We start from the raw sequence: 26137 nt of genomic DNA, 5'->3' as shown, positions 1-26137 counted from the left end.
ATTAGTCACACGAATCCTATTCCATTTACTTACTTCCATAGGGGTTTTCCACCCCCATACTCATGTAGACTGGAGATTGCTGGTGTGCAAGCCACTAAAGGCTGTGGAATGTTCTAGGTAGCAGCTGGCCCTCCAGCAGTGTTGTGGAGGACTTTCACAGTTTCCTTTCAGTGCAACATAAAACCCAAGGCTGTGTAAATGCAGCACTTGTGAGCGCACTTAAATTAAGTTCACTGCTCCACTTTTGTCTAGGTGGGTGTAGGAGGGAATACAATGCATCGTAGGAAGACTAAAAGAAACCCCTATAAATTGCAATCCTGCCTTTGGTAGTTTTGATGAAGGGAAGAACCTTTGTGGTGTCTATTAGGTAAGAATTTTGTTGGTGAGGAAAGGGCTGTGTGGTGAGGGATGCCAGAGGCTAGCTAGGTGCTGGTGCGGGTCAGGAACCCATGTCTGAGCCAAGAGCTGGGGATCGAGAAGATGCCTTTGAAGGCTTGCATGGGATATGGTTTTGCAGGAAATGGGTGTGGAAGGATTTTGAGGAGAACACTTGTTACTGATGGTCACTTGGAAATAAATGGGAAGTGATACAGGTTGCGGTGTAGGCATCTGAGGTCTAACATGCTGCTTTAACATGCTTCAGAAGCATGTGAGCAGATGAACACATTATGGTGGAATGAGAATTTACTCCTAAAACATGTTATAACACAAGCATGTTATTACACTGTAGGAAATTCATGGTAATTTGCCCTTCTCTAAAGGTTTCATCAAATTGCTAACATGTATAGTGGAGTAAAGTCATGCAATGGGCTGGTTCCTAGTTTCTTTTTGGGTAGGAATAGTCTTTGTTGTCCCATTCCTTTCCTTTCCACTTGCCTTCTTCAGGTCTTTCTACAGGAAAGTGTCCTGGTATGGCAGTCTGGATGAAGAAATACATATGGTTTGTCTGTCATTTAACCATTTAACCAGTAGTCTGTAGCACTGGCAGCAAGTTGCCTGCTCTTAAGACATTGCCTTTGGAGATCTCAGCTACTTTCTAAGAGGTCTTATAATGTTAACATATCTTATGATGTTGTTCAGCTGGACTACTCTGTTCGCTACTGTTAAACTAAAATTTATATATATACACAAATATATATCTTACAGTCATATTTATATAATTCAAATTTTTCCAAACTGTTGTTTCTATCCAGTTGCTCTAAATTACAAAGCAACTCTTTTTCACCAGGTTCTAGCTAAAGTCCAGAGATTGTGTCCATTATATGCACTACAACCAATGTAAAAACCTAGGAGGAATTTCTGCAAGTAAGGGTGGCCTTCCCTTTGTATACTCCTGTCAGGAATTTGAGCTAGGAAACTCGGAGACCAGAATGGGAGATAACACCCTGGGTTATTTAGAAAGCTCAGTTCAGACTTCATAAGGATGTCTGATTGCTCCACAGTCTTCTCTTCAGTGGCTAATTAACTTGTCACATGTCTTGTCCATGTAAAAATGCTGTGTTCTGGCTTAGAGATTCATCTAAAAGGTCAGGAAAATAAAGAAACACTCTTCAGTCAAAATAATAAACACCTACTATGTTTTTGCCACTAACTGTGCATCTTAAAAACATTAACTATGCAAATTGATTGCATCATCAATAAAACTCAAAATGCCATCTCTACATTTGCAAAGTCCAATGCTGGAACATGGTAGAATTATGTCTTTTACCCATTTTATCTGCTCTTGCTTTACTGTCACTTCTGAAGGTGTCACTGAGCTGGCCTTTTACTGTGGTGTATGTGTACATGCATATGCATGTGCTTCTGTGTGAAGGAGCAGGGTAAAGATCACGTGTTTCCACGCGAAAGAGCAGATCATCAAATCACTTGATGTGTGCCCCTTTCACACAGAAGTGTGGAGGAACATACTCAGAAGGCAGGAGATCTTGATGAGAGGGGCCTGGGAGGTGGACATAGAAATGTGAAGTGAATAAGAGGAGCCTGGGGTTAAATGTGTGTTGCTGAAAGGAAACTGTAATGTAATGTTTTGGAACTCTAGATCGTTCATCCGAACCATGGAAAATAATCAAGGATTTCAGCTTTGTGTTTAGGGCTGCCAAACGAAAAACCCTTCTACCCATCCTACCATGTGCATCCCAGTCTTGATGTAAGAGTCCAAGCTGGTACTGTCCATCTGGTTCCCCCCACCCCTTATTACTTTCTAAATCCATTTTACTTTAATTATTTTTTTTTGTTCTATAGGAAATTCTGCATGTGGTTTTGTGCCTATCTGTACAAATTTAAAGGCTGTATGAACTGGGAGGAAGGATGGCTGTGCAGCCAAATGGCGCTCGTCCAAGGGGGGGATGTGTGCCATATTGACAGATAGAAATGGAGGAACAAAAGCCCCTTTGGCCAGTCAGAAAATCTGCGCTGATCACATTGTTTAATTGGCAGCATCAAAACTGGAGGGCAGGTGCATTGTGCTGCATCCATCACAGTCCTTAGCCTCCATTTCCTATGGCATGTGCTGGAGCCTGGAGCTTTCTGCGCTCCCTTGTTGCTCGTGTACTTCGGTCTTCTCCCACTGAAAGCAAGGTTCAGGCGACCCCTTGTGTGACACCGGACACTGCTGTCACTGGCTGGTTCTGCCAACAGCTGGGATGGTCTTCTCTTGTGAGCTAAAGAGAAGCCCGTAGTTCAGCCTTACACCACGCTGTGAGAACAATTATATTTCTTGCAGTTGGCACATGGCTGAACATGCCACCAAAGGGCCATGCTGGTTAGGTGATCATGGTAGAGACATGTAACGTGTGGACTTGGGACAATATGTGGCACGGTATAGTGAAGTGTGGGTTGGTTGAGATGTTGTTTCCCATTTTACCTATATCAAAAATGGCATGAGCTATTGGTATTGCTAGTACCAGCTAGATTTTTTTTTTTTTTAATTAAAGAATTAAGTAAAAATAGAAGACACTAAAGGGGAGAGATTTGAAGGCTGTCTTCATTGGGTGTCAAGGAGTATTCATCATGTATAAGGGACCAGAAAGGAGTAGCACTTGGAGAGACTTTTAAATGAAACTATCAACTAGATGTGATACTGCACTATGCATTTTGTGTATAGCATTTATGGTATAGCCATATTGGTCTAAAGTTTCTCTAGGAAAGTAAGGTTTGTAGGCAGAGAACCTAAAGAAGGTCTTAACTGCCCAAAAGCTTGGGTTTTTTTGACTGCACCAGTTAATCTGATAAAAATAAATTTATTTCAGAGAGAGTTATTTTGCTCTTGGACTTGCATGGCAAGGATACATAAGCATAAATTCAATGCTCCATTCATTGTTTTTATCCATATTGATTAAATACTGTAAAATGAAAAGGTATTACCCCTACTATAAACTTTTGCCAGGAGTTGGAAATGTGATTCACGGAATCATTTAGGTTGGAAGAGACCTTCAAGATCATCTAGTCCAACCTCTGACCTAACACTAACAAGTCCTACACTAAACCATATCACTAAACTCTACATCTAAATGTCTTTTAAATACCTCCAGGGATGGTGACTCAACCACTTCCCTGGGCAGCCCATTCCAATGCCTAACAACCCTTTCCGTAAAGAAGTTCTTCCTAATATCCAACATAAACCTCCCCTGGCGCAACTTTAGCCCATTCCCCCTCATCCTATCACCAGGCACGTGGGAGAATAGACCAATCCCAACAATAAAAATCTATATCTTCCCACGATCCGCACAGTTCTTTCTGTATCTTCCCAAATCACCATCAAAATCAGATAATTTAAGCGCCCTATGGCTTGTTTCATTACCTTTCTAAGTATGTCCTGTATGTAGAGGCCGAACATCTCTCCTTGCCCCCACCAATGAGTGTGCTTGGGATGTGTCAAGGTATTCTGTGTTCAGGGATGTCATTCCTGTAATGGCACAGTTTTTGAGATCAATCCCATCCACCTCAGACCATCTCAGGATAACCTAATCTTCAGCACAGTTAATGTAGACAATTAAAGACTTGTTCTCGCACTTCTGCATAAGCTATGCTAAGGATTTGGTTCACTTAAAATGAGTTTTGCTGCCAAGTACACCATGCCTCTGAATTCACAACTCAGAAAAACATCGGTAATTGAAGTTCTTAGTCTTCCATAGACTGTGCTCTTTGGCATTTCCAAAGTACATTTCAGTGTCACATAAACATAATACATTTCTGCAACACAGAAAAGTTGGGAAAGGGTAGTATCTTGGCAGAGTGATTAAGAAAGAGAAATAAGCCAAGACTGAAGTTTCTGCAGATCTCCTCACTCCAGCTCAATGCTTTAATTTCTGTTCTGTGGTCATTTTACATGGTGATCCCAAGGAAGTGAGCGTACAAACAGCATTATAAATAAGAACTGCCTCCATGTCCCACAAAGAGGGGCAGAACAAGGCTTTGAATCCTCCTTTGGCCACTTATCCAACACGATGATGGAGCTCTGTCAGCATGGTAGTGTTTGAAATACTGAGAGCAATCAGTTCTCTCCCCCTGAACCGTGCTGCAGACAGGTCACCCAGCCAATGGTAAGTTTCAGGATGACCCCTACAGCCATCAGTACCAGAACTGAATGTGTATCCATGTCCCAATGCTTGTTTACTGTGTTAGGTATCCCACCATCATCCACATCCACAGTTTTTTTTTTAAGGGAAGTCCTTCAGAACCATGATGGTTCTATGTATAGAGATATAGATGCTCATATTAGCACATGTATGCATTTACTTAAGGAATATAGGGAGGCATCAGGTCCCTGGACTACACGTGTACTCTGCTGGGGTCTGAAACAAATCTTGTTTTAAAACCCTTTGAAAGGAATAACAGTTTGGTTATAAAAGTGTTCCCATTCCCAGTGGGAGAATGGAGTGAGTAGATGCATTCTGAGTCAAGGCTACATGAGTAATTTCACAAACTTAGCAACGCATTCGGTTAAAAAAAAAAAAAAAAAAAAAAAAGACTTTTTTACTGTTATCCATGTGAGTGAACAAGGGTGTGTACCAGAGGTGCCACCAAGGCATGAACTGTTCTGCTGAGGTCCCATTAGAGTAGGCACCTGGGGAATCTTCTGGAGTTAGATCCTCCAGCAAAAGAGTCTGTCCCAACAGTCAAGTCTCTCTTTGCAGAGAACCAGCCAGCTGTTTTGGGTGGGGTGTGTCTTGGGTAAGGCTGAATCCACCTAATTCTGTTTTGGCATTCCTGGGAGATGCTGAGGTAGTTCTGAGGTGGGTTTCAAGTAAACATTTTGCCTTTTCTAAGGAAAATGGTTGTGGCTAGCTTCATGATGGGAAGGGCGCTTTGGCTCCTCTGCATCCATTCGGGCCTTTGCCCCACAATAGTAAACAGTTGCCAGCACAGGCAGGCCCAAAGCAAAGCATTAAAATGCTTCCTTTAATTGGACGCAAGGGCAGTGCACAAAAGCAAGGAACTCAGAAGACTGAGTTGGTCTGGGGGCTAGGGCAGGCAGGCAGGAGAGCCTCATATCGCCCTGACTCCATTACCCTTGAGCCAACAAGACGCAACTCCCACGCATCACCTTCATCAGTAACTCTTCAGTTATTTAACACTTGCTTTAACTACTTCTGAAAGCCACTGGTGACTCTGTCTTTCTGCTTTCTCCCCCTAAATCTCTCTATTTATTTTTTGTTTGTTTGCATACTAGACCTAGTAGCTGATAAGAAAAAGCAGGTTGCCATGGTTGTCTGCTAGCTCTCCAAGCAGGTGACTGCCCTCACCAGTCAACTCTGCAGCCTGGCAGCTGCAGATAATACTCCAGAAAGTGTTTTCTACACTTCCAGGGAGCCAGAGACATGACAGCTTTGCTCAATCTCCCAACTCTTTTTCCAAGAGTAGGAGTAGATGCTCCTTGCATTGAGAGAAATATGTGGCAACATCCCTGAAATTTCTCCGTCCTTCTTCTCCCCATCCCTTAATACCTGCACTGTGCCCTTCAGCCCGCCTCGGGCAACTGCAAGATCAGTGAGGAGAGCCCTGAAGTGCCCTGTAAAAGTGTCTCGAGGGACAGGGTGCCTTGTGCCTCCAAGACTTCTGCCAAGGAACTCCTGTCTCTCCTTGTAGCACACCCAGTGGGTGACTGGGTCCCAACCATCTGCATTTATTCTCTCATTGCACACCTCCTTCTTCCCTCGCCTGTTAAAAAGGAATAGCCTCATGAAAGAGTCAGCATGCTTAATTCTCTAGAAGAAATGTTTGAAGGTGACTTTTATGGACTGAAGATGTCTTGCTGTGAAGTCTTGCTATATTTCTTAGAAGGATATTCATTTTATGCATCTAAAGTGTGCTTCGTTGAAACAGAACATCGGTGATCATTTTATGTTCTTAAAGTAAAGGCAATACATAATATAGGCTTGATGAAACTTTCATTTACAATTATGAATAATATGTGAAATAATTTGTAGACAACTTTTTTTCTCAGGTAATAAAGGTATGCTATAGGGTTTTGCTGAACGATTACCTTTTGAATAGCAGTGTAAGTACTTGGAGCATTATGAAAGTGAAATTTTGTAGTTAATAATAAATCAGCAGCTGTAATCAGGGTTTCTTACATATTTTGGGTGAATATCAGGCCCATTGATGTCAGGGAGAATTTTACCTTTAACTTCAGTAAAATCAGGGTTTCATCCTCCCATTGTAATGGACCTTTAACAGCTACTTATAATCTTGTCAAAAACTCTGTTTGAGTGAAACTAATCCCATAGAGCTTTTATTAAGACAGAATGATAGTGGAGGAGGGAAGCTTTTAAATGCTTCTGTTTGAAAGGACCGCAGTTTGAACAGTGCTTATACTGTGACAGAAAAACCATGGTTTGGAGATTGTCTCTAGCTCAGGTAACTGTGCACAGTAAGGTCATTCTGGAGTGACCATGTCAAACGGATTATACAAAGTCTGTTTTATATTTGCATGCCAGGACCTCCTTTCTCTTCCTACAATAGCTGCAAGCTGGGAGTAGCTGTATTGTAATAAGCTGTGTAAGATGGGATATGCAAAGGGTACCTAACCTGTGACGCAATGCTAAAAGAAGCGTGCAAATATCACCCCAGCTGATATTTGAAGGAGAAGACCCAGACACCAATTTCTTTGTGACTCCTGGAGCTATGATCTGAATTTGTACTTCGTACTCTGCACTTAAGAGCAAATCTTTATGCAGTGACCCATGCTTCCAGTCCTGAGACCATAAGAGATGGCTGCTGTGCTGCTTCTTTTTTCCTGCATGCAGTAGAAAATCCAGTCTCTTTGAACCAAGAGTCAATTTTGACCACAGTCAAGCAGTGGTGCTGTTTTTCAGGTCCTCACACTTTAATGAAAAATGACTACCCTTAGATGCAGAGTGCTGTGCAGAAATTTAGGGTGGTGACGTTTATGCAATATATCAGAATGCACAGTCAAGGTTTCTGTTGTGTTCCCCTTTACAAGACCCTGCATCAGCATCAGGTAGTGCACACTGTGTAAGAGGTAGCCAGGGGAGTGTTCACCAAGCATTTTAAAGTTACATAAGAGGCTCAGCTGCTTGCTCCTAGGACTAGCACATAAGGGGTATAACCAGCTCATTTGCTCAAGATGGCCAGATTCGGAGTGGCCCTAGGATGGAGACATGGGAAAGGGAAAGAAACATGCAGATATCAGAGATAACCAGCGAAAGGAACTCCATCTTTCAGAGAATCCATGCAATGAAAGGAAAGGCTGTAGCCTAGTGCATTTGCAGCTGCTAAACTCGTTTCTCCTTACACCTGGGCTAGACCCAGGGGATAGCACCAGGTGTCATCCTAAAGGATGTGCTACCTTTTGGGGGATGGGGAATTCAGAGAGGGCACAAGAATAGCACTGGTACCTGAGACATATTGCAGCTTCTGAGACAAGTTCTGGCAGTAAAGTGCCTTCCATCTGTAGTTGATACCCCTTCATTTAATAAAGGCAGAAATTTATTTATTTATTTATTGGGCTGTGGGGTAATTGAATTCCACTAGAATCACAGAATCACAGAATTGTAGGGGTTGGAAGGGACCTCAAAAGATCATCGGGTCCAACCTCCCTGTCAAAGAAGGTTCCCTAGAGCAGGTTGCCCAGGTAGGCGTCCAGATGGGCCTTGAGTATTTCCAGAGAAGGAGACTCCACAACCTCCCAGGGCAGCCTGTTCCAGGTCACATTCTCTGTGCACCTCATCTTCACTTATCCAAAATTACAGTTCAGGAATGTCGACAGTCCTCCTCTTTACACGTAAGAGGTTTTTTTTTTTTTTTTTTTTTTTTTTTTTCCAGAGATACAGGCAGCAAGTTGTAATATATAGGACATTCAGATGAAACAGAAGGTCTTATTCATGATTCTGAATTGAATCTCCCTTCACTTAGCTTCCTGATTCCACAGCTGCTCTGTTGGTAACATGGATATAGGGATCGCTTCCTTTGACGTTTGCAGATGAGAAGTATTGTGTATTAAAGTGTTGTGAAGCTGCAGCCTTGAGGTATTCAAGGCCAGGCTGGATGGGGCTTTGAGCAACCTGGTCTGGTGGGAGGTGTCCCTGCCCATGGCAGGGTTGGAACTGGGCAATCTTTAAGGTCCCTTCCAACCCAAACCATTCTGTGATTCTATGAAACAACATACTAGAATCATTGGTAGAAAAAGAGACAGTGCAGTAAAACGTCAGCTTTATTGTGGCTCTTGGAGCAAGGTTTCTGAACTTATCAAGCAAATTAAATTTGCAATACTTAATACAGAAGATATAGCAATGCACAGGAAGGGTTGAAGGCTGCCTTTCAGGTACCTGTTAAAGTAATTTTTATGAAAAGCATGCAGGTTCTGGACAGGATGCTGCTAGCACCAGATAGGTAAATTCATCCATGTAGCACTCTCAGTGACTGGCTTTGCTCGCTCTGGTGCCCAAGGGTAGTCTCCTCTGCAGACAACTCCATATTTTAGTGATTTTGAAATTTCCTTTATAAAAATATATTCCAAGAGCAGGTTTGCCTAAGGGCAGGTATCTCAGGCTTCACTTACTTCTTTTCTATAGTGTAGACTTCCTGTCTGTTCTTACAAAATGATACATTATCTCTGTTCTGAGCTGGACATTTTTTGCTTTATATGGTTTATTATCTTTATATCATCTTCTATTACTGTTTGCATTTTGCCTTTTTCCCTCCCTGTTTCCCAGATCATCCTCATAATATGATCCCCAACAATACTATTACATTTCTGTTCACTTATTTTGTCATTTCCAGCTGTTGGTAAAGATCCAGAATTTCTGTATGTTGGCAGTGAGTGGAGCTGTTTCCCCCAATTTATTGTCCATGTAGCCTGAGTGCCCCAGTAAGGCATCATTGTGTTGTATTGAATTGGACTGTCTAAGCGCCGTGCCATCTGTACACAGACAGATTGTCACACTTTATGGTCCTTTTGGATAGGAGTTCTCATAGCAAGAGTACACACTTCGGTGTGGTAGCACTGAGTGCATATAGCTGGGCAGTCTGGCTACATGACTCTACTGTGATAGGAAAGGGTACTTTTACGTGCTGGTAGCAGGGTGTTGTGGATTTCTTTGCAGAGATTTGTCCCACGGGGAGGCAGCTTGGTGAGGAACCAGGGCTCCCCTCCAGCAGAGCCCTGCGTTACCCCTGCACAAGGCAGTCCTTGGTGCTTTGTCTCTGCTCTGTCGCCTCTGAGATGGGATAGCTGCGTTAAGTGAGAAAGGCATATGGGTGTTCATAATGTAAAATGAGATTTGTGTCTTCACCATCCCAAGCAAACCATTTGTACCAAGAAAATATCAAAATGGCCTAATTAAAAATAGATTCTCATTGTGCTATGTGCTGCATACACCTAGTAAACTCAGCTTTGGCTCTGTTGATGTATTTGGTATCAGTATAACTGATATATTGCAGTGCTCAGAAATTTACCTCAGACTTTTATTTGCATTCAGCTTGATCTGCCTATCAGACAGAACATCCATGGGATGTGTCTGCTTTTTCTAAGGGTTTTTCCTCTCCTTCCCGTATGTCCACTATAGCTCAAGAGTTCCCACATAGTGTCAGGGCAGTCTGGGACAAAATTGTTTCCCCAGGCAATATGCTGGGGTAAATGGCCCAGTCATGTTTTCCTGACAGTACTTCACAGGATGTTGAAACCGAAGTGGACTGCCCCCATACCACATGATTTGCGCAGAAACTAACTCCAGTACTATATGCTTATCTTGGTGGGAGTACCCAGAACATTCATTTCACTATGGCAATACACAGCAGTAAGCACATAGCCAGGCAGATTTTTTTTCACTTAGAAAAAAAAAGATATTTGGAGATTGGGAGATGCTGTTACAGTCTGTCATACAAATATAGTAATGCTTATTTTGTATACAGTACTTTTCATTTGTTCAAACGTGCTTTGTAGAAGGCAGGCAGTATTTCCCCTTTTGTATGTGGAGAATTCGGGGTAGAGGAAGGTGAACTAAATTACTAGGCCCTTTTCAGTGGCTACGATAGGAGAAGTCAGTGTTTCTTTGTGTCTGTGACAGTGCTTTACTCAGGAGTCAGACTCCTGGTTTCGTGGCAGTACCTACACAAAGCAGATAAGAATGAGGTCTGTGGCAGAAGCTCCAGCACAGGAGTTCCTGCACATACAAATAAGAAAAGATGATCTTACTGAAACCGCCTGCATAAACAAAAACCGGTCCGTGAGGCTGAGCAGCACTAGATAAGGCCCACAAGCACCGTTCTCGGCCTGGTTTATCTCCTGTTCGGGTTAGCAGGGGGCAGCTGTGCTTTCAGCAGGAACCAGGAGCCATCAGGAAAAGCTTGCTTGTGTCAGCACTCACACGCAAAGGGCCTAAAGGGAAGGTGCCGATAAAAAATGACGGGTTTTATTTTCCTTCCTCACAGATTGACCATCTCTGCTGAGTGTCCCATGCAGCTTGAAGATTTCCCCATGGACGCACACGCTTGCCCATTAAAATTTGGAAGCTGTAAGTTCTTTCCTCAAATAAGATACAGAAAAATCCCTTGCTACCTGGCTTTTCATGTTCTGCAGTGTCTTGTACGAGTCTTTTACCCTTCCTTCACCCTCCCCTTTTAAGACTGCTCCTTGGCACCCCCAGTCTGCCACCCCCACTGCTTCCCACTGCTCGCTTGCCGTGAGTGTGCTTCATCTGTCACTGCTGCTGTGCAGCTCATGCTGGTGTGCTTCCTGGTAAACTGCGAGCTGATGTACCCATACCACATGCAGTGGCTGGCGTGAGATGGAGTAGTAGATGCAGACAGCTAAGTTGATGGCTGTGGTTTTTGTGTTTGTTGAAAAAAAATGCAGCTTTCAATGGAAAATATCAGATTGATTGTGCCGTTATGGTGTTTACATGAATCAGACTGTGGTGCAATATGTACGTTGCATATATTAAAAGAGAACAAGAACATTAAAAGAAGAAATATCTCTCCATTTGGCTTTAATAAATCCAGACCTGTATCTTATTGCATGATTTTGTATATACTTGTATATATGTACACATTATTCTAAACTGTATGCTGAACGATGATTTTCCCTCAATTCCAAGCCTCTAATCTACCACACTGGTGCCTTGCCAGAAGCTTACTTTAAAAATAACCTCAGGGGATTAGATGGTTATATTTAAATACAAAGCTCTTAATTAAAGTACAGATGAGGCTACTACAGTAGGCATTTTTTATTTCAGTAATCAAATCAGAGGTTCCAGGTGCAATCAGTGTCTCTAAAGACTTTTGAAAATTACCAGGCAAGGCATTTTGCTTGTCCCTGAAGCTACCTAGCTTCAGCATTTTTCAATGTTTTTTTCAGTCATACCAATTTAGAGTCACTAATCCTACCAAGATTAAGCTTTGCCTTTATCTTCTGTATCTGCACTGGTTTAATACTGGCTATGCATTGTCTTGTGATCATACTAAGAAGTAAAAACACTGTTTACAGTAATGATTAGCAAATTACCAAACTTAAGATGAACTGATTTCCCTTCCATCTTGCAATCCAGTTTTGTCTGAACAGCCACCAATATTTTGCAAGGTCACTGCAAGTTCAAGTGTGTCTGTTTACCTCGGCGACTTTAACTTATTTCAACGCCAATACAGATCCAGAGACCTCATACTCCTTTACATCCAACGTAAAAAAATATATACATAGGCAAACCATGCATTTCATTCCAAACTTAAAAATGGAAAAGCAATGCACAGAAAGTGTGATTATTTGTATGTAGGGTTAAACAAAGTCTACTGGGAAAAAATGAGAGGAAAAACAAAGAAAAATAAGATGTCCTTCCTGATATTACATGTTCTTTACTGTTCTGGTAATTTTAACCCACAGGAAAAATACTGAAAAGTCTTATTTTAGGCATGGGAAGGCTGAATACTGTTTCAGTTCATGCTATGTGCTATACTCAGTAGACAATTGCAGAGTAAATTTTATAAGCTATTGCAGGTTATCTTTAACTTCTTCCACAGTGTCTGGCATGGAGCCATTTGGCCCGTGTTAGTCCATACTGGTGGTCTCTGCAGTAAGCAAATACATAGGGACAAGCTATCATCAATCTTTCAGCCTTGGGAATATCTGTATTATTGATCTGACAGCTCATTAGTACTTTATTGTAATGTAATATGCAGATGTTTGCACAAGTAGCAGCCAACAAGTCAGTTTATTGAATTAGCCCAGCTGTATTTTAGGAGAGCACAGTCTTTATTCCCTATTTCCAGCAATGCAGGTTTGCATTAAGTCATCTTCAAGCTTTCAGCAAGACAAACACAGAGGAGTTTATTATACACAAACACATGCACTTTCTGCTTAGGCTTTCCTCCCCGTCTTTCCCCAAAGGGTTTCTTTTTAATGGTGTACTTTCCAAGAAGGATTTTGAAAAGCCTCAAGGACTAGCATCAAAGCAAATGTTAAACACATTATTGGTAGAGCCAGGAGGGTGGAGAAGAGACGAATGCTAACGGGTCAATGGGTGGGGAGCACAGGACAGCAGAACAAAGCAGCCAGCCCAGGACAGATGCACAGGAGAAAGGATTCCAGGAAGCATCGGTGTGTCATCACAGACAGTAGCAGGTTATTATTTTTCTGGCTGCGCTTGCTATAATTCAGCAGGAAAAAGGGAAAAAACCCTGACATTTCCTTCAATATTAAAGAGAACGAGCGTTAATCTTGCTCACAGATATAAAGGTAAATGTTGATTTCTTATGTCCTGTTTGACTGGGTTTTGCTGTATTATAGTGTAGGAATTTTTACAGGCTGAGGCAGAATTATATATAGCAACAGAATATTTTGCAGAAATAATTCAAAGCAAGGTCAAATACAGAAAAAGGGGTATAAAATTACATGCATGCACCCCCAGCCTAGATACTGGCCAGGCAGTTCAAACACCAACTGCAAAAGCAATACCTCTAAATGCCCTATGGCATGTCATGAAATGCTATGCTGGCTAGAGGACAGAAGCTCAAGGACAGCTGCTAATGAACTAACAGACCAGATTTTAGATGTATGGTTCCCCCGTGCTTGCAGGTGGCCCGCCCAAGCCTGCAGCATGGCCAGGGGGTCTGCTCCGGGCAGTGCGTGCACGGAAGTACTCCCTCTCTGGGCTTGTGTCCCTGCTAGCACTAAGGCTACCTGTAGAAACCATCCCACAGGAATGTTATTTAGAGCTACCAGGGAGGTGGGGGTGGTACATGGGCACAGCCTCTTGTGGCTGAGCTCTGCAAAGAGGCTCCACTCTGAGTCAGGGATGCTGGGTTTGGATGGCCAGGGCAGTCTGTGTGCCACATCACAGCAACGTGGCATAGTTTCCTTCTAGTTTCTTTCATGGGCAATATTCAAAATTCATAGAATCACAGAAAGGTTTGGGTTGGAAGGGACCTTAAAGCCCACCCAGTTCCAACCCCCTGCCATGGGCAGGGACACCTCCCACCAGACCAGGCTGCCCAAAGCCCCATCCAGCCTGGCCTTGAACACCTCCAGGGATGGGGCATCCACAGCTTCTCTGGGCAACCTCTGTCGGGGCCTCACCACCCTCTGAGTGAAGAATTTCTTCCTTACATCTAATCTAAATGTACGCTCTTTAAAGCCTCTTTTAATCTAAATGTACCCTCTCTAAATGTACCCTCTAGTTTAAAGCCATTGCTCCTTGTCCTATCACTACACTCCCTGACAAAGAGTCCCTCCCCAAACTCCCGTTGTATTTCTAATACTGACCTGTACTCTGAGTAAATTTGTAGGCCGAACAGGATCTGGTGGCACTTCTTGGTGCCAGCCATGTTTTCACAAGCTGGGTCTTAGCTTGAAGAAATTCCTCCTTGCCCTCAAGCTATTTTTGGTGTGGGGAGGAGGAGTTAGATAAGACAGCAAGGACGTTAAAGCTAGGAAGCTTTAATGTTTCACCTCATCCACTGATACGCCTTAAGAGTACATTAAAAGTATTGTTCAGTGCAGTCTCCAAACGCCCATGTGTCACTGGGAAGGTAAGCATCATTATCGCTAGGGCAGCTGAGGCAGAGAAGTTAATTGACTTTCTGTAAGGTCACACAGCAAATCAATGTCAGAAAAAGGATTAGACTCAACTTCTTTGGTTGGAGAGACAGATGTCTAATCCACTCGACCACAAAGGCCTCTGCCCAGGCAACTGACTTAACTCCTAAATCTCATTTTACTCATGCGTTAATTATATCAGTTTTACCTAGCTTGCAGGGTTGCCCTGAAGATGAATTAGTTAATTGCTATTAGTGAATGTTAACTGGTGCTTTGACAATGTCACATATTGTAACATGGACTCTATTTATGGCAACTACCTTTTGAAGGTGTGGTGTCTGAGTACATACATTTATCTTGTGTTGTGGAACAAATATATGCATGAATCTGTTGCCCACTAGTCACTCAACTGAAAAAAAAAATCCTACTATTTTTAGAGTAGGTAGAGATTCTAATGAATATTCTGAAAATAATGAGATCCCCTAGCTCACAAGCAGTGCTGTGGAAAAACAGGCCTGGCGTTTCTTCCTGATGAATTTCATTTGGCCATGCGGATGGAGAAGATTGGTTGCTGTAGGTTGAATAGAGAGTTTGCAGACTATGAGAAAACAGTGCTAAGTAAAATCTGTAGCATCTGAAGAAAGAAGTTAGCATGGTTTGTGTACATCTTCCTTTTTAACAGCTCATAGTGAGTCATGGTGTCTTCTGTGGTCTTTGATAACAAAAAGTGCACAGGCTATTTCTATAGTAGAAGGCATACTCAAATTATTTTGCTCAAAGGTAGCTGGTGATGTCAGAGTAATGAGCAGACAAGAGGTTCACCAGCATCCCAGGTATCTTATTCCAACAGTGAAATAGCTCTAGTAAAGCTCTCACTGTTTACAAACTATCCATGCACTTACAGCTGCTGAGAAATTTCTCCAAAAAAGTTTTTTAAGAAAATTCCCCTGGTGGTGAACTTTCTTCGTAATTCTCAGAAATAACTGAGATAGATCTGAGGTGAAGACACCTACAGGGAGTTTCTCAATTTTGTGCTTCCCCCCATTAGCACCTGCGAAGTTGCAGAACTGCAGGCGTGGAGGGACAACTTCAAAACAGAGTCTCGGAAATGACTCTCTAGTAGGTTTTCACAGGTTGTTCCTAGGGAGTATTGGAACCACAGGCTCAAATGGAGAGGCAGAATTTTTCTATTATTTGCCTTTATTAGATGGCCAGAAGAGGTTCCTGAGTCTTTTCCTGAAAGCTGAGATAGGCAATAAGGCATGTTGAACATGTTAGTGCCTGCTTTTGGAAATGGCACATGGAGAGAGGCAGGGAGGTTCTCTATAAAATGCTGAGTGGCCAAGTTCAAGACTAGGTTGAGATTTTGTGATTTAAAGGAAAAGTCACTTAGTATAGACATTCAAATTTTGGCCTTTATGTGGTTTACAGAAGCTTTACATGAAGTCAAGGGAGGCATGCTGCTAGCTCAGGTAAAGTCTTTTACATTTTCCTGAAGTTTATCACTTCTTACTTAGATACCTACATTGCAGTGGACACCTGAATGACTAAAATAAGGTGAAGCTAGTTGATTACTAAAATTTCTGACCTTTGATACATTTCTCAGCTCCCTCCTCATACCTTGTATTCCCACTCATTACCAACAACCACTTTAGCTGTAATTTGTCTCTGCTAATTTCAAGTTGTTTAAAGACTGGGTCTGTAGACATGCTGAAAGAGATGCTTGTGGCAGGGTCAGACAAAAGCAATCTAAACAAGTGGCTTGGACCTGGATTTTAATTTTATATAAGTTTAATTAGTAAAGCATAGTCATCTAGCCTGAACTAATTTATCATACTTGTCTTAGAATTAGCGGAGAAGGTGGAGACCACCTAATGGTAATTGCTGTTATTTGACTCTAGAATCCTTGGACTTTTGGACACCTGACTAGTCATGGGACTGTGTTGGCTGAAACACACTCATAAAATCGTAGGGATTCACAAGAGCCACTAGGTTCCACTAGACTTGCCCAAATCTGCTGTGCCTCTTCTCTGTTCTGGGATGTGGAAATGCTCAGCTCCAGAATGAACAGAGAGGTTTGTCTCATATTGAAAGCCTCACATTGATAGTGAAGCATTGGAACATGGACAGGATGGGTCTGTGACAATTTTAGATAGACAACTATATCACAGTTAGTTGTCTGGACTCTCTTTATGGCCACTGAAAGGAAGTAAGTACTTTTGTAGTACAGCTCATTAGAACTATTTTTGACTACTGCCTAACGATGAGATGAATCATATTTTAGAAGTCCCTATATCTCTGCAATACTAACTCCGATGTAGATAAGTACATTTTGCCTTGGTCAGAGAAACTTAGAAATCAATTTTTGTCTATGTAGCTAGCTCAGAAATAGATACCTCTGTTATACACTGTTCAGAAGAAACAGTTGCTGCTGTAGATCAGTTAGGTGTTGCATATGTTGGCCGCAAGCTTTTGTATCTCTTCTAGGTACTATACCAGTTATTTATGTTGGAAGTCACGTTTTTTCAAGGGGTCTTAATAAAGAAGTCAGTAATGCTCTTCTGTGTAGAGACAACTTTACTATTTCTGCAAGCATCTTGTAGGAGCTTTGCTGTTTCTCCTACACTGAGTGGAGTAGATTATACCAATAATTACTTCTATGATCTCACAGGTGGCACAGCATAGCCTGTACTCATTTCAAATACATATCTGTAACAGCATAGGTACCTCTTCAGTCCAGCATTTTAAACAATCAGTGCAGTCAACAGTTTCACAAGTTCCTTGTGTTCAGTCCCATACAAAATGTGGAACAATGCAGCCTGGAGCTCCCAAAGGGCAGGAGATTGAAGGAACGTGGTGCTTAAAAGGAAATACTATAATACTTGAGTATTTCAGAAATCTAAGAAGCCTTTCTCAAGAGAAATCTGCTTAGAATTTAAAAAGTGGGCTCCTGAGCTTGGACTGCGTGAATCATGTTTCCACAGGTGTTATTATGGGATTCTGTCCTTGAGCAAAACTTACCAATAAATATGGCTCTAACTTCTCACTTGTTTGTTAGGTTTCCCAACTAAGTGGTATCTGTTAGTGTGACAGAAGTGAAAAGGGCCCTTTCTAAAAGCTCCCTAAAATGGTCACATCGGTCAGTTTTCCTTCACCTGCATCAATGATACATTCAGGACTTTCCAGAAAAAGTTGGAAAACCTGCTAGTTTCCTCCTAGGAGTTTGTAGTCACTGTCATTAATTAATTTTTCAAAGACTTTATCACGTATACCCAGGTCTGCACCAAGAGAATTTTAAAAATACATTAAAAATGCAGCATTTGCTACCATCTCATCCTCTGGGTGCGATTACTTTCCTGTGAAACACTGCCTGGGTTTGGATCAGTCAGTTCCTACTTTTTGTGATCGTCTGTTCAGATGCCAGTCACTTTTTCCCCTTAGGTTCATAACAGAGTTGAAAAGAGAAGTCGGAAAGAATAAATGCCTGAAAAAAGTCTTCCCTGTCCAGCTTGTAGTCAGCGCAAATGCTGGGCTGCAGTGGCCATGGGCTCGGCTCCCTCCCAGCCTGGAGGGCCAACATGCAGGCAGGATCATGGTTATTGAAACTGGCTTTTGTATTCGTTAGGAGTGCTTCCCCAGGGCTCAGCTGGCATCTTCTGTAGCTGCTTGAGCAGCCATGGCTGAAAGCTTGCAAGCCTCCTGCCTGGTGGGCAGCCTCTTCATCGGAAGGTGGCCCACACACAGCAGGCTTTTCAGGAGGAAAAGCTTGACTGACATCAGCTCAAGAAAACGGAAGTTCAGGCAGGGAGAGGAACTAGTGTGGAGATACTCAACAGCATTTTTTTCCCTCACCTGAAAGAGGTCTCGATGCTGTAGTGGCAGAACAGTGTGGAGATCCAGGTGCTTTGCTGATGATACAAGCATCAGCATGTACTTCCCACTCTGGAGATTACATCCTACATTTAAAGGCTGCGCAACTGCCTGATTGCAGGAAAACTGTGATTCAATTTGAGTTGTCAGCAGTAGAAAATAACATGCAGATACTCTGCTTCATGAGCTTAAGGCATCTATCTATAGCTTTGAAATGATCCTTGGGTGCAAACCTGCAAAGACGTTACTTGGCCCATAATGCCCCCAAAAGCACAGCAAGGGCTTAAAGTCGCCAGCTGTGGATCACAGGTTTATGCCACCAGTAAATGGGATATTATTTGTAAATGGGACAAATGGGTAACAACTGCTCCACTGCTTCACACGCCAGGTTTTTAATGGCTGTTGTTTTCTAAGGTGGCTGTTTCTGTGGCTTGTAAGCATTTCATAAACACTTCTGAAATCATTCTCATGATACTGGTGTCAGGCAGGTAGGTCTCCTCTGCCTGCATTTTACAGGTGAGGATGAAGGAGGCAAAGAGCAATTACAGTCTCTTCTGAGCAAAGATAGAGTGGTTCATTACCTGCTTTTATTGCCTCTGTCGTTATGGGTCCCTAGGTTCAATTAGAGCCTCCCAGTGATACTGCAGTACATTAATGACTTGCCTACAGCTTTGGGGGAAAGAAAAAAAAGCTGCAAGACACTGCTGAAACTTTGATTTCAGTTTCCAGTCTGGCAGCTCCTTCCTGACACCTCGGTCTCTTGTCAGCCATCAGTCCTCCCTCCAAATTGCCGGGTCCTGTGTTAGCCTCATCCCCTGTACCGAAAGCCAGGTTAGCCCAAGCTGTGATTTACTGCATGCTGCAGTTCGAGCTCAGCAAGTTTCTTTAAAATAAGTAGTCTTTTCGGGTTGTGTTTGGTGAAGAAATAGAAGGGAAGAAGGGAAGCCTGAAGGGCTGTCTGTTTTTTCCCCGTTCCCATACCACGTCCACTGAAAGTCTGCTCACGTCCAGCCTGTGCTACCAGCTAGCCGCTTTGCCGAAAGCTTCCCAGTAGTAAATCTGTCAGCAAAGATGAGATCCTTCTCTCCTAAATTTATATTTCTGCAGAGTAAATATATACAGCTGAGCTAACCACTCTCACCCCTCTTATAGTCAGGGGAGAGAAGCAGATATTTTTACACCCAGGTTAATCTCCTCCTAAAGCAGATGACTAAAATAGGTCAGCTGATAGCTGTCGATAAGGAAATGTTTTACTTGTGTACAGGGAAGATGAATACTTAAGCGCCTTTGGCCCAGGGTCTCTGTGGCCAGAGGGGATGGGCTCCCAAAGAGGGGACATTTTAGCTATGTGGCGGACACATGCCTGCAAAATGGGGCTTTCTCTGACGAGCACCAGCTCCCTTCAGAGGGGCTCCCAGTGGAAAGGGCTTTTATCCACCACCGAGTTCAACAACTGATGGCCTCAGGTTGTTCTGTGCCCATTAACAAAACACTCCTTTTGTGTTCATTACGAAGGGAAATAAAAAAGCCTCGGTTATACATCAGTGGAAGGTGAAGGGAGAGAGGAGGAAGAGCGAGTGTGCGGCTGCCCTCACATGGCAAACCAGAGCAGCCCCCTCCTCCTATATACCAGGCTACACTATGACCCCGCAAAGGAGCCTAGTCACAGGCTGAAAAAGCTGGAGTCTCTTCCAGAAGGTCACCCTCCAGCTCAGTGTCGGGAGCAGAAATAGAAGCTGTGCTGCTGGGTCTCTGCACCAGCACCCATTCTCGGGACTGCAGGTGCTCCTCATTCTGCACTGCTGCCCTGAAGGGCCCTGGAGCAGACAATGCTCTTCAGAGTTTCAAGTAGCCTTGCGTGCCTGACATTTTCAATCATGTTGCAGCATGTGATGGTATATGAAATAGCAATATGCCTGCCAAAGGGCTGGCTTCCAGGGTTCAGGAAAACCCAGCTAAGTTTGAGCCTTGAGGCTAGCAGCTGAGGATGGGAACAAGAGGATCTTTTCTCTGACCTTGGGGTTTTGGGAGTTTTCCCACTGCTGAGCCTTAAGTGACTGCAACTTGGGCATAAAGAATAAGTTCTGGTGGTTGTAGTCTCTGAGCAGTGTTAAAGTGTTTGAACAATAATATTTCAGCCTACTGCCTCTACCTGTCTATTGATCATACATTCGCACAGTGTTATTAGTGTAGCAGTACTTCTGAGAGTTGTAAATGTCTTCATTAAGAGACCAGTTTCAGAAACAAAGGCATATGTTTAGTTCTGCAAGTAGTCCCAATCACTCTTGGCTGGTTTCAGGTCCTACTGATGCATAAATCATGATGCTCTGAATGGTAGCTCAGTAGATGTGCTGCCTGTGAGTGCCTGGTGCCACTGAAGTGGGTGGGAAGAACTTCCATTAATTATGGTAAGGTCATGGTTTCACTCCATGAAGTAAGTTTTGGCCAAAAATACCATGTTTTTGAAGGCACCCTTTAAAACCTTCTAAAATTCACTCAGCATTTCTCAAAGGAAAAGGAAATTTCTCAAAGGAAACCCTAGCGATACTCCTGGAGAGCTGATCTCATTAGCTTTGCTGATATTAAGCAGCAGCTTGCAAAATGAGTGGACCACTGCAATCAAGATTGCTTACAGAGTAAGATACTGTGCAGTGTGAGTAATGGTGTCAGTCACACTTTGGAGGATACTTTTATTTGCTTTGCAAAAAGTAAATTAAATCTCTAGCGTCTTCCTCATGACCATGCTGTTTTATCTAATGAAGCAGTTAATATAGCTGCCTAATATAGTGATTGCAAATTCAAAGTTCATTAAATGTTACTGTGGCACTCAAACTGGCCAACCAATTTGGAACTGCCATATGCCAGGCCTACAAAGACCAGCGTATGGTCAGGGGGGGTTCCAGGATATTTCAGATTTTTAAATGTCATCCCAGCACATCCTTCTGCTCGGTTGCTGTATTACTCTTGCAACAGATATTTTTACCAGCCATAACAGAAAAAAAGAAAACATCAAGGCCAGAATACCAGGTTTTGAGCCCTTCCATGTGAAAGTCAGTTGTACAGCCACCATTACATATGGTAGAGAATCAATTCTTGGATTAGTTCTAGATCAAGACTACTGAGACTAAATCCCAAAGTAAAGGAGGAGGTTGTGTTATAAATACTGACTGCAGTGAAGGGAAGAAATGGGAAGGGGGGCTGAAAAGAACAGGCAAAAAAAGGAAGACATCACCTGCTCCCTAAAGTCAGCTCTCAGATGAGAGCAGGCACTTTGGGAAGATGACCTGATGCCTCAGAGCACGTGGACATGAAATAACCCAAGAGCAGCGTCTGTTTAGTCACCCATTTCAGTCTGCCCATGGCGTGGGTGGCACAGGTTAGTTGTCTAAATGTGCCCATATGTTGTCCTTTTGATGTGGTCCAGGGTGTCCCACTGGGAAAACTTTATCTTTTTGCTGTTCTCTTTCTCTGAGCAGAGCCTGGGGATCCCGGCTCTGGTTGGTATGCCATGCATGAGGCACCTACATTGTCAGATTTCACAGTGAGGAGACAGTTTGCAGTTGCAGTCCCTGTGCCTGGGGAATATATGCACTGCTCTGATTGCTCCCCATTGCCATGTGGGCACGCAGGACGGGGCAGCGAATCGCCAGCTGTCCTGGTGGTGACACTGCCTGCATGGGGGCAAATATGCAGACCTCTCTGAGGGGCAGTGCTCCGGTTGCCAAATTGGGTCTCCACAGTGATCCTTGAGAGAAATTCTGCATTACTGTGCACAGCTCCTAGCTTAGGGCTATTCTTAGGTGGTGTAATAGCATCCTGGGAGGGTACTGTGGCTGGGCAAATTATCAGTGCAACCGTTCATTAGTATTCATATTATGTTCATCATTGGTATGACTGTGATTTAGTGTACCAGCTTGCAAATAGCTAATTTATTGTATTAAAGCAGTCAGCAGCCTTGCCTATGCTAACCATGAATCACACCTCAAAAATTACAAAGTTTTTTTCAGGCAAAATCACAAGGCTTTTTTCTTCCTTTGCTTTATGTTTTTTGAGCTCAAAGTAGGGTCACATTTAGAGTTTTCACCCATGAACTGGAATTTCTAAAATTAAGTAGGACCTTCCACCTGTCACTTGCTTTGAAAAGCTGAAGGAACATCATAAAACTCTGTGTCTCAAAACAAATTTCGCAGGCATCTTCAGTTCTGTATTTCTCACCACTTTGTGGGTACAGTTGGTGTTTCCATTTAATTTCCAAGCCGTAGACACTTCTATCACATTCCTATTCCCACCTTTTCCTAAGGTGACTTATAAATTACATTCTGAAACAGAGTCATTTCGATCTGACTTAGGGCTTTATTTTTTTAGTAATGATCAGTACAGTATATTAGTGTTGCTTAGTAATGAAGTCTCTTGAGACCCGTCTAGCACATTTTTAAAGCATCCTCTTCCATTCCCTGTGGAATGTGAAAAAAAAAAAAAAAAAAAGAAAAAAAAGAGATCAAATAAAACTTTGTATTGGGAAAACATATAAAATACTGCCCATATTATCAATACATATTTTTCTTGTAAATTCTGGGAGAACAGAAACAATGGTCATTTTAGTAAGGCTGAAATTCCTGCTGACTATTTCACAGTCAATGGTGTCCTATTATCTTTTCTCATCAGTTTCATAGAAGAGTAGCTTTAAGTCCATGATGATGACTTCCTCCTTGTAGGTCCTCTTTTGTCCCATCTAGATGATATTGTGCTGTTCCAAAAATATTTCATTCTGAGTTTTTCATTTCTACTTACGTTTGGGGCACTATGCCCCATTCTGATATCACCAGTACAAGAAAGATAGGGACTTTGTGGAACATGTCAGGTGCAGGAGCACAAATATGATTTAAAGGCTGGAGCATCTTTCATATAGTGAGAGGCTGAGAAAGCTGGGACTGTTCAGCCTTGAGAAGAGAAGGTTCAGGGGGATTTATTCCATCTGTATAAATACGTGATGGGAGGGAACGAAAAGAGGAGAGACAGGCTCTTCTCAGTGGTGCCCAGTGACGGGACAACAGATGATGGGCACAAATTTAAAAGCACGAAATTCTATCAGAACACAAGAAAACATTTTCATTTTGAGGGTGGTCAAACAGTGGAATAGGTTGCCTAGGGAGGTTGTGGAGTCTCCATCCTTGGAGACAGTCGAAAACCATGTGGACGTGGTCCTGGACAACTGGCTTTAGGTGGCCCAGCTTGAGCTGGGGTTTGGATTGGATGATCTCAGTATGTTCCTTCCAACCCCAACCACTCTGTGATTCTAAGTGATTCTCATTTACGTTATGCTTCTTGTCCATGGCATATATTCAAAATCATTCATGCTGTTTATCAAGATGCTGTAAGCTCATGCCAGTTTAAATGGTCGGTTTTAATTCCGATGATTTCAGGTCCCTTAAGTAATTTCTGTGACCTCCAAACTCCCATAAGAACAGCAGAATTCAGCATCACACTATGGAAAAGTCTTGATTTATGCTCTTAGTCATTGAATAGGTGAATACATTTCTCTTAGAATTTAAATCACTGTTTTACTTTAATAACTTACTTTTATAAAAAGCTATTTCCCCCCAGACCCAGTGCGTGCATATTTAGAACCGTTTGTTATTTTTATATTTAAATTTACATTTTTACTCGATCTCTTCTTCTTCCTATAGAGTGATCTCATTTGTACACTGATTCATTCTCATCAAGTCAATTTAATGGGAAATTCCAATTACAGAACTCAAATCTAGCCTCAGCTGTATAGACACAAACATTGACAGCACTGTGTAATAAGGTAAAAAGTATTCATGCACCAACGAGAAGAAACCCAGCCTGAATTTTGGAATTCAAGCTGCTACCTTATGGCTTCTTAGCAGCACTGTTTTACTGCCTGCAGAAATCTGCATGGTTGTAAATCTGGATCTCTACTGAGTTATCTAACGGTCTCTTCTAAGTGAGTCAAATACATAGATAGAGAGATGGACATAGATATTTGTTTGAATATTGCTATTATAACTAGAGTTTCTAAAAACAATTTATGCACAGCCTTCACAATCAACAGACTTTGATAGGGGTTAGCAATGGTTCCAAAATCAGGCAGTCTGACAATCTTGAGGCATGTAATAAATATGATGGTAAAAGCTAAGAATTTAACTGCACAGTTGTAATGAGTAAAATAGAAAACAAGCTGAGTCAAATTTCTACAGTATCTCTTTAGGTATCTCTAAGTAGTGTATTTCTAAAAGAAAAAATCCAGTCATGGACTGTGGCTAGACAGTTTGTTTAATTGTAGAATTCAATTGTAGATTTTTTTGTGGGTGATTATAGCTTAAAAAATTCAGTCCTAGAAATACATCTGGGTCCCACGGACCTAAAGTTTGGACTCAGTCATCCATATTTGGTTTTATTTGACTTAAGGAGCTAAGATTTTTTATTATTATTATTATTATTAATATTTTTTTCCTGGAGTTTATTTCAATGTAGAAGAGAAAGAAAAGGGAGAAGGGAAAACGTGTGTCAGTAGCCACAGGTGGGGCTAGCTCCTGTGGCAGAGGCAGTGGCAGAAGAAGGCTTCCTGCTGATGGACTGCTCACTGGGAGGGGGCTGCGTGACTCACACTGTTTCACTCACTGGAGAGGGCAACTGAACATCTAACTCCTGTCCTTCTAAAAACCTTACTGTAAGGCTTTACCAAAACTGAAGTAGAAACACCTTGAAAGAGGGCAACAAGTCAATGCAGACAGTTGTCCCAGTATGTCTTTTCCTGCTCAGGTACAACTGTCCAAGGGAAAACAGGGCACCCGACAAGGGGTGAATGGCAAGGTTCCTCTAGGTCTTACCAACTAGCTGCTTTGCTCTGTTAGACCCTGTCTTAATGTATTTCCTCCCGTTGGCTGTGGTTGCTCGCCTGCCCTCTGTTCACTGGTGTAAGAAGGACCATTTCATGCTCACCTTGCCAGATATATGAGAGCAGGAAGATAGTGGAGAGGGTGGAAAAACAACAAAGGAGTTCTTTACGGGTTTTATATTCACTGCAGTGTATGTTGGATGTTGGAACGTAGAAAAATGGATCCGCTCATCAATAAACAGATAAGAGAAGAAATGACTTTATTTCACCATTTTGGTAGGTGATAAGTCTGCAGTCATTTATCAAATGCCCAATAGAAATAAATCTGTTGTCATTTTCTTTCTTCTAATAACATCATACCTCTCTGTATTTTCAGCTGTTCATCTCAACTGCTACCTTTTTTTTCTTGCTTTTTGAAAGAGTGAGCTTAGAAGAGAAAGAATAACTGAATGAGGCTTCCCCCTTTCTTTGGCAAGCTAGCAAAATGATGGTAAAGAACACCAAATTAATTATTTGGATTCAGAATAGCAGAAGAAGCCTACTTGCTTAAATTAGACTGAAAACCAAGCACTCTCAGTTGTATTTTCAGTGGCTTTGAATTTGGGTTTGCTTTTACAGCAACACCAGCAGTGTTCTTTCAGCTTGCTAACCCAAAGCATTTACTACATTTTCCTGTCACTCACTGGGAGACTCCTTGCTCCGTGTGCACACCGTGTGGAGGAGGTGAGGGCCTCATTCCCTAATCAGCAGTAAGCCTTTCCCATAACTCTAGAAAGCAGGAGCTGAAGTTCTTCAGTCCTTCAGCGAGCAAGGCAGACCGAAAACCTTCTGGGAGCTTTACTGAAACAGAAGGAGGTTTTTACACAGTTTGGTATGACAGTGAATAATACCACCTCTCCATTAGCAGCTGCTTCATC

At 42.4% G+C, this 26137-nt stretch overlaps 1 protein-coding gene across 5 annotated transcripts in view; it reads left to right on the top strand.

The window, feature by feature from the left end:
• Nucleotides 1-26137, top strand: part of GABRA5 (gamma-aminobutyric acid type A receptor subunit alpha5) — a 57745-nt gene that overhangs the window by 17369 nt on the left and 14239 nt on the right. For all 5 annotated transcript variants that reach the window (XM_048050522.2, XM_048050520.2, XM_048050521.2 and 2 more), the window contains one exon: nt 10894-10976. In XM_048050522.2, coding sequence (XP_047906479.1) covers nt 10894-10976 — 83 coding nt within the window. The remainder of the gene's footprint in view (nt 1-10893; nt 10977-26137) is intronic.

This window comes from Anser cygnoides, chromosome 1 (genome assembly GCF_040182565.1).
Source record: "Anser cygnoides isolate HZ-2024a breed goose chromosome 1, Taihu_goose_T2T_genome, whole genome shotgun sequence".
NCBI lineage: Eukaryota > Metazoa > Chordata > Aves > Anseriformes > Anatidae > Anser > Anser cygnoides.
The sequence above is the reverse complement of the archived record's forward strand: the minus strand, read 5'-3'. Positions and strand labels throughout refer to the sequence as shown.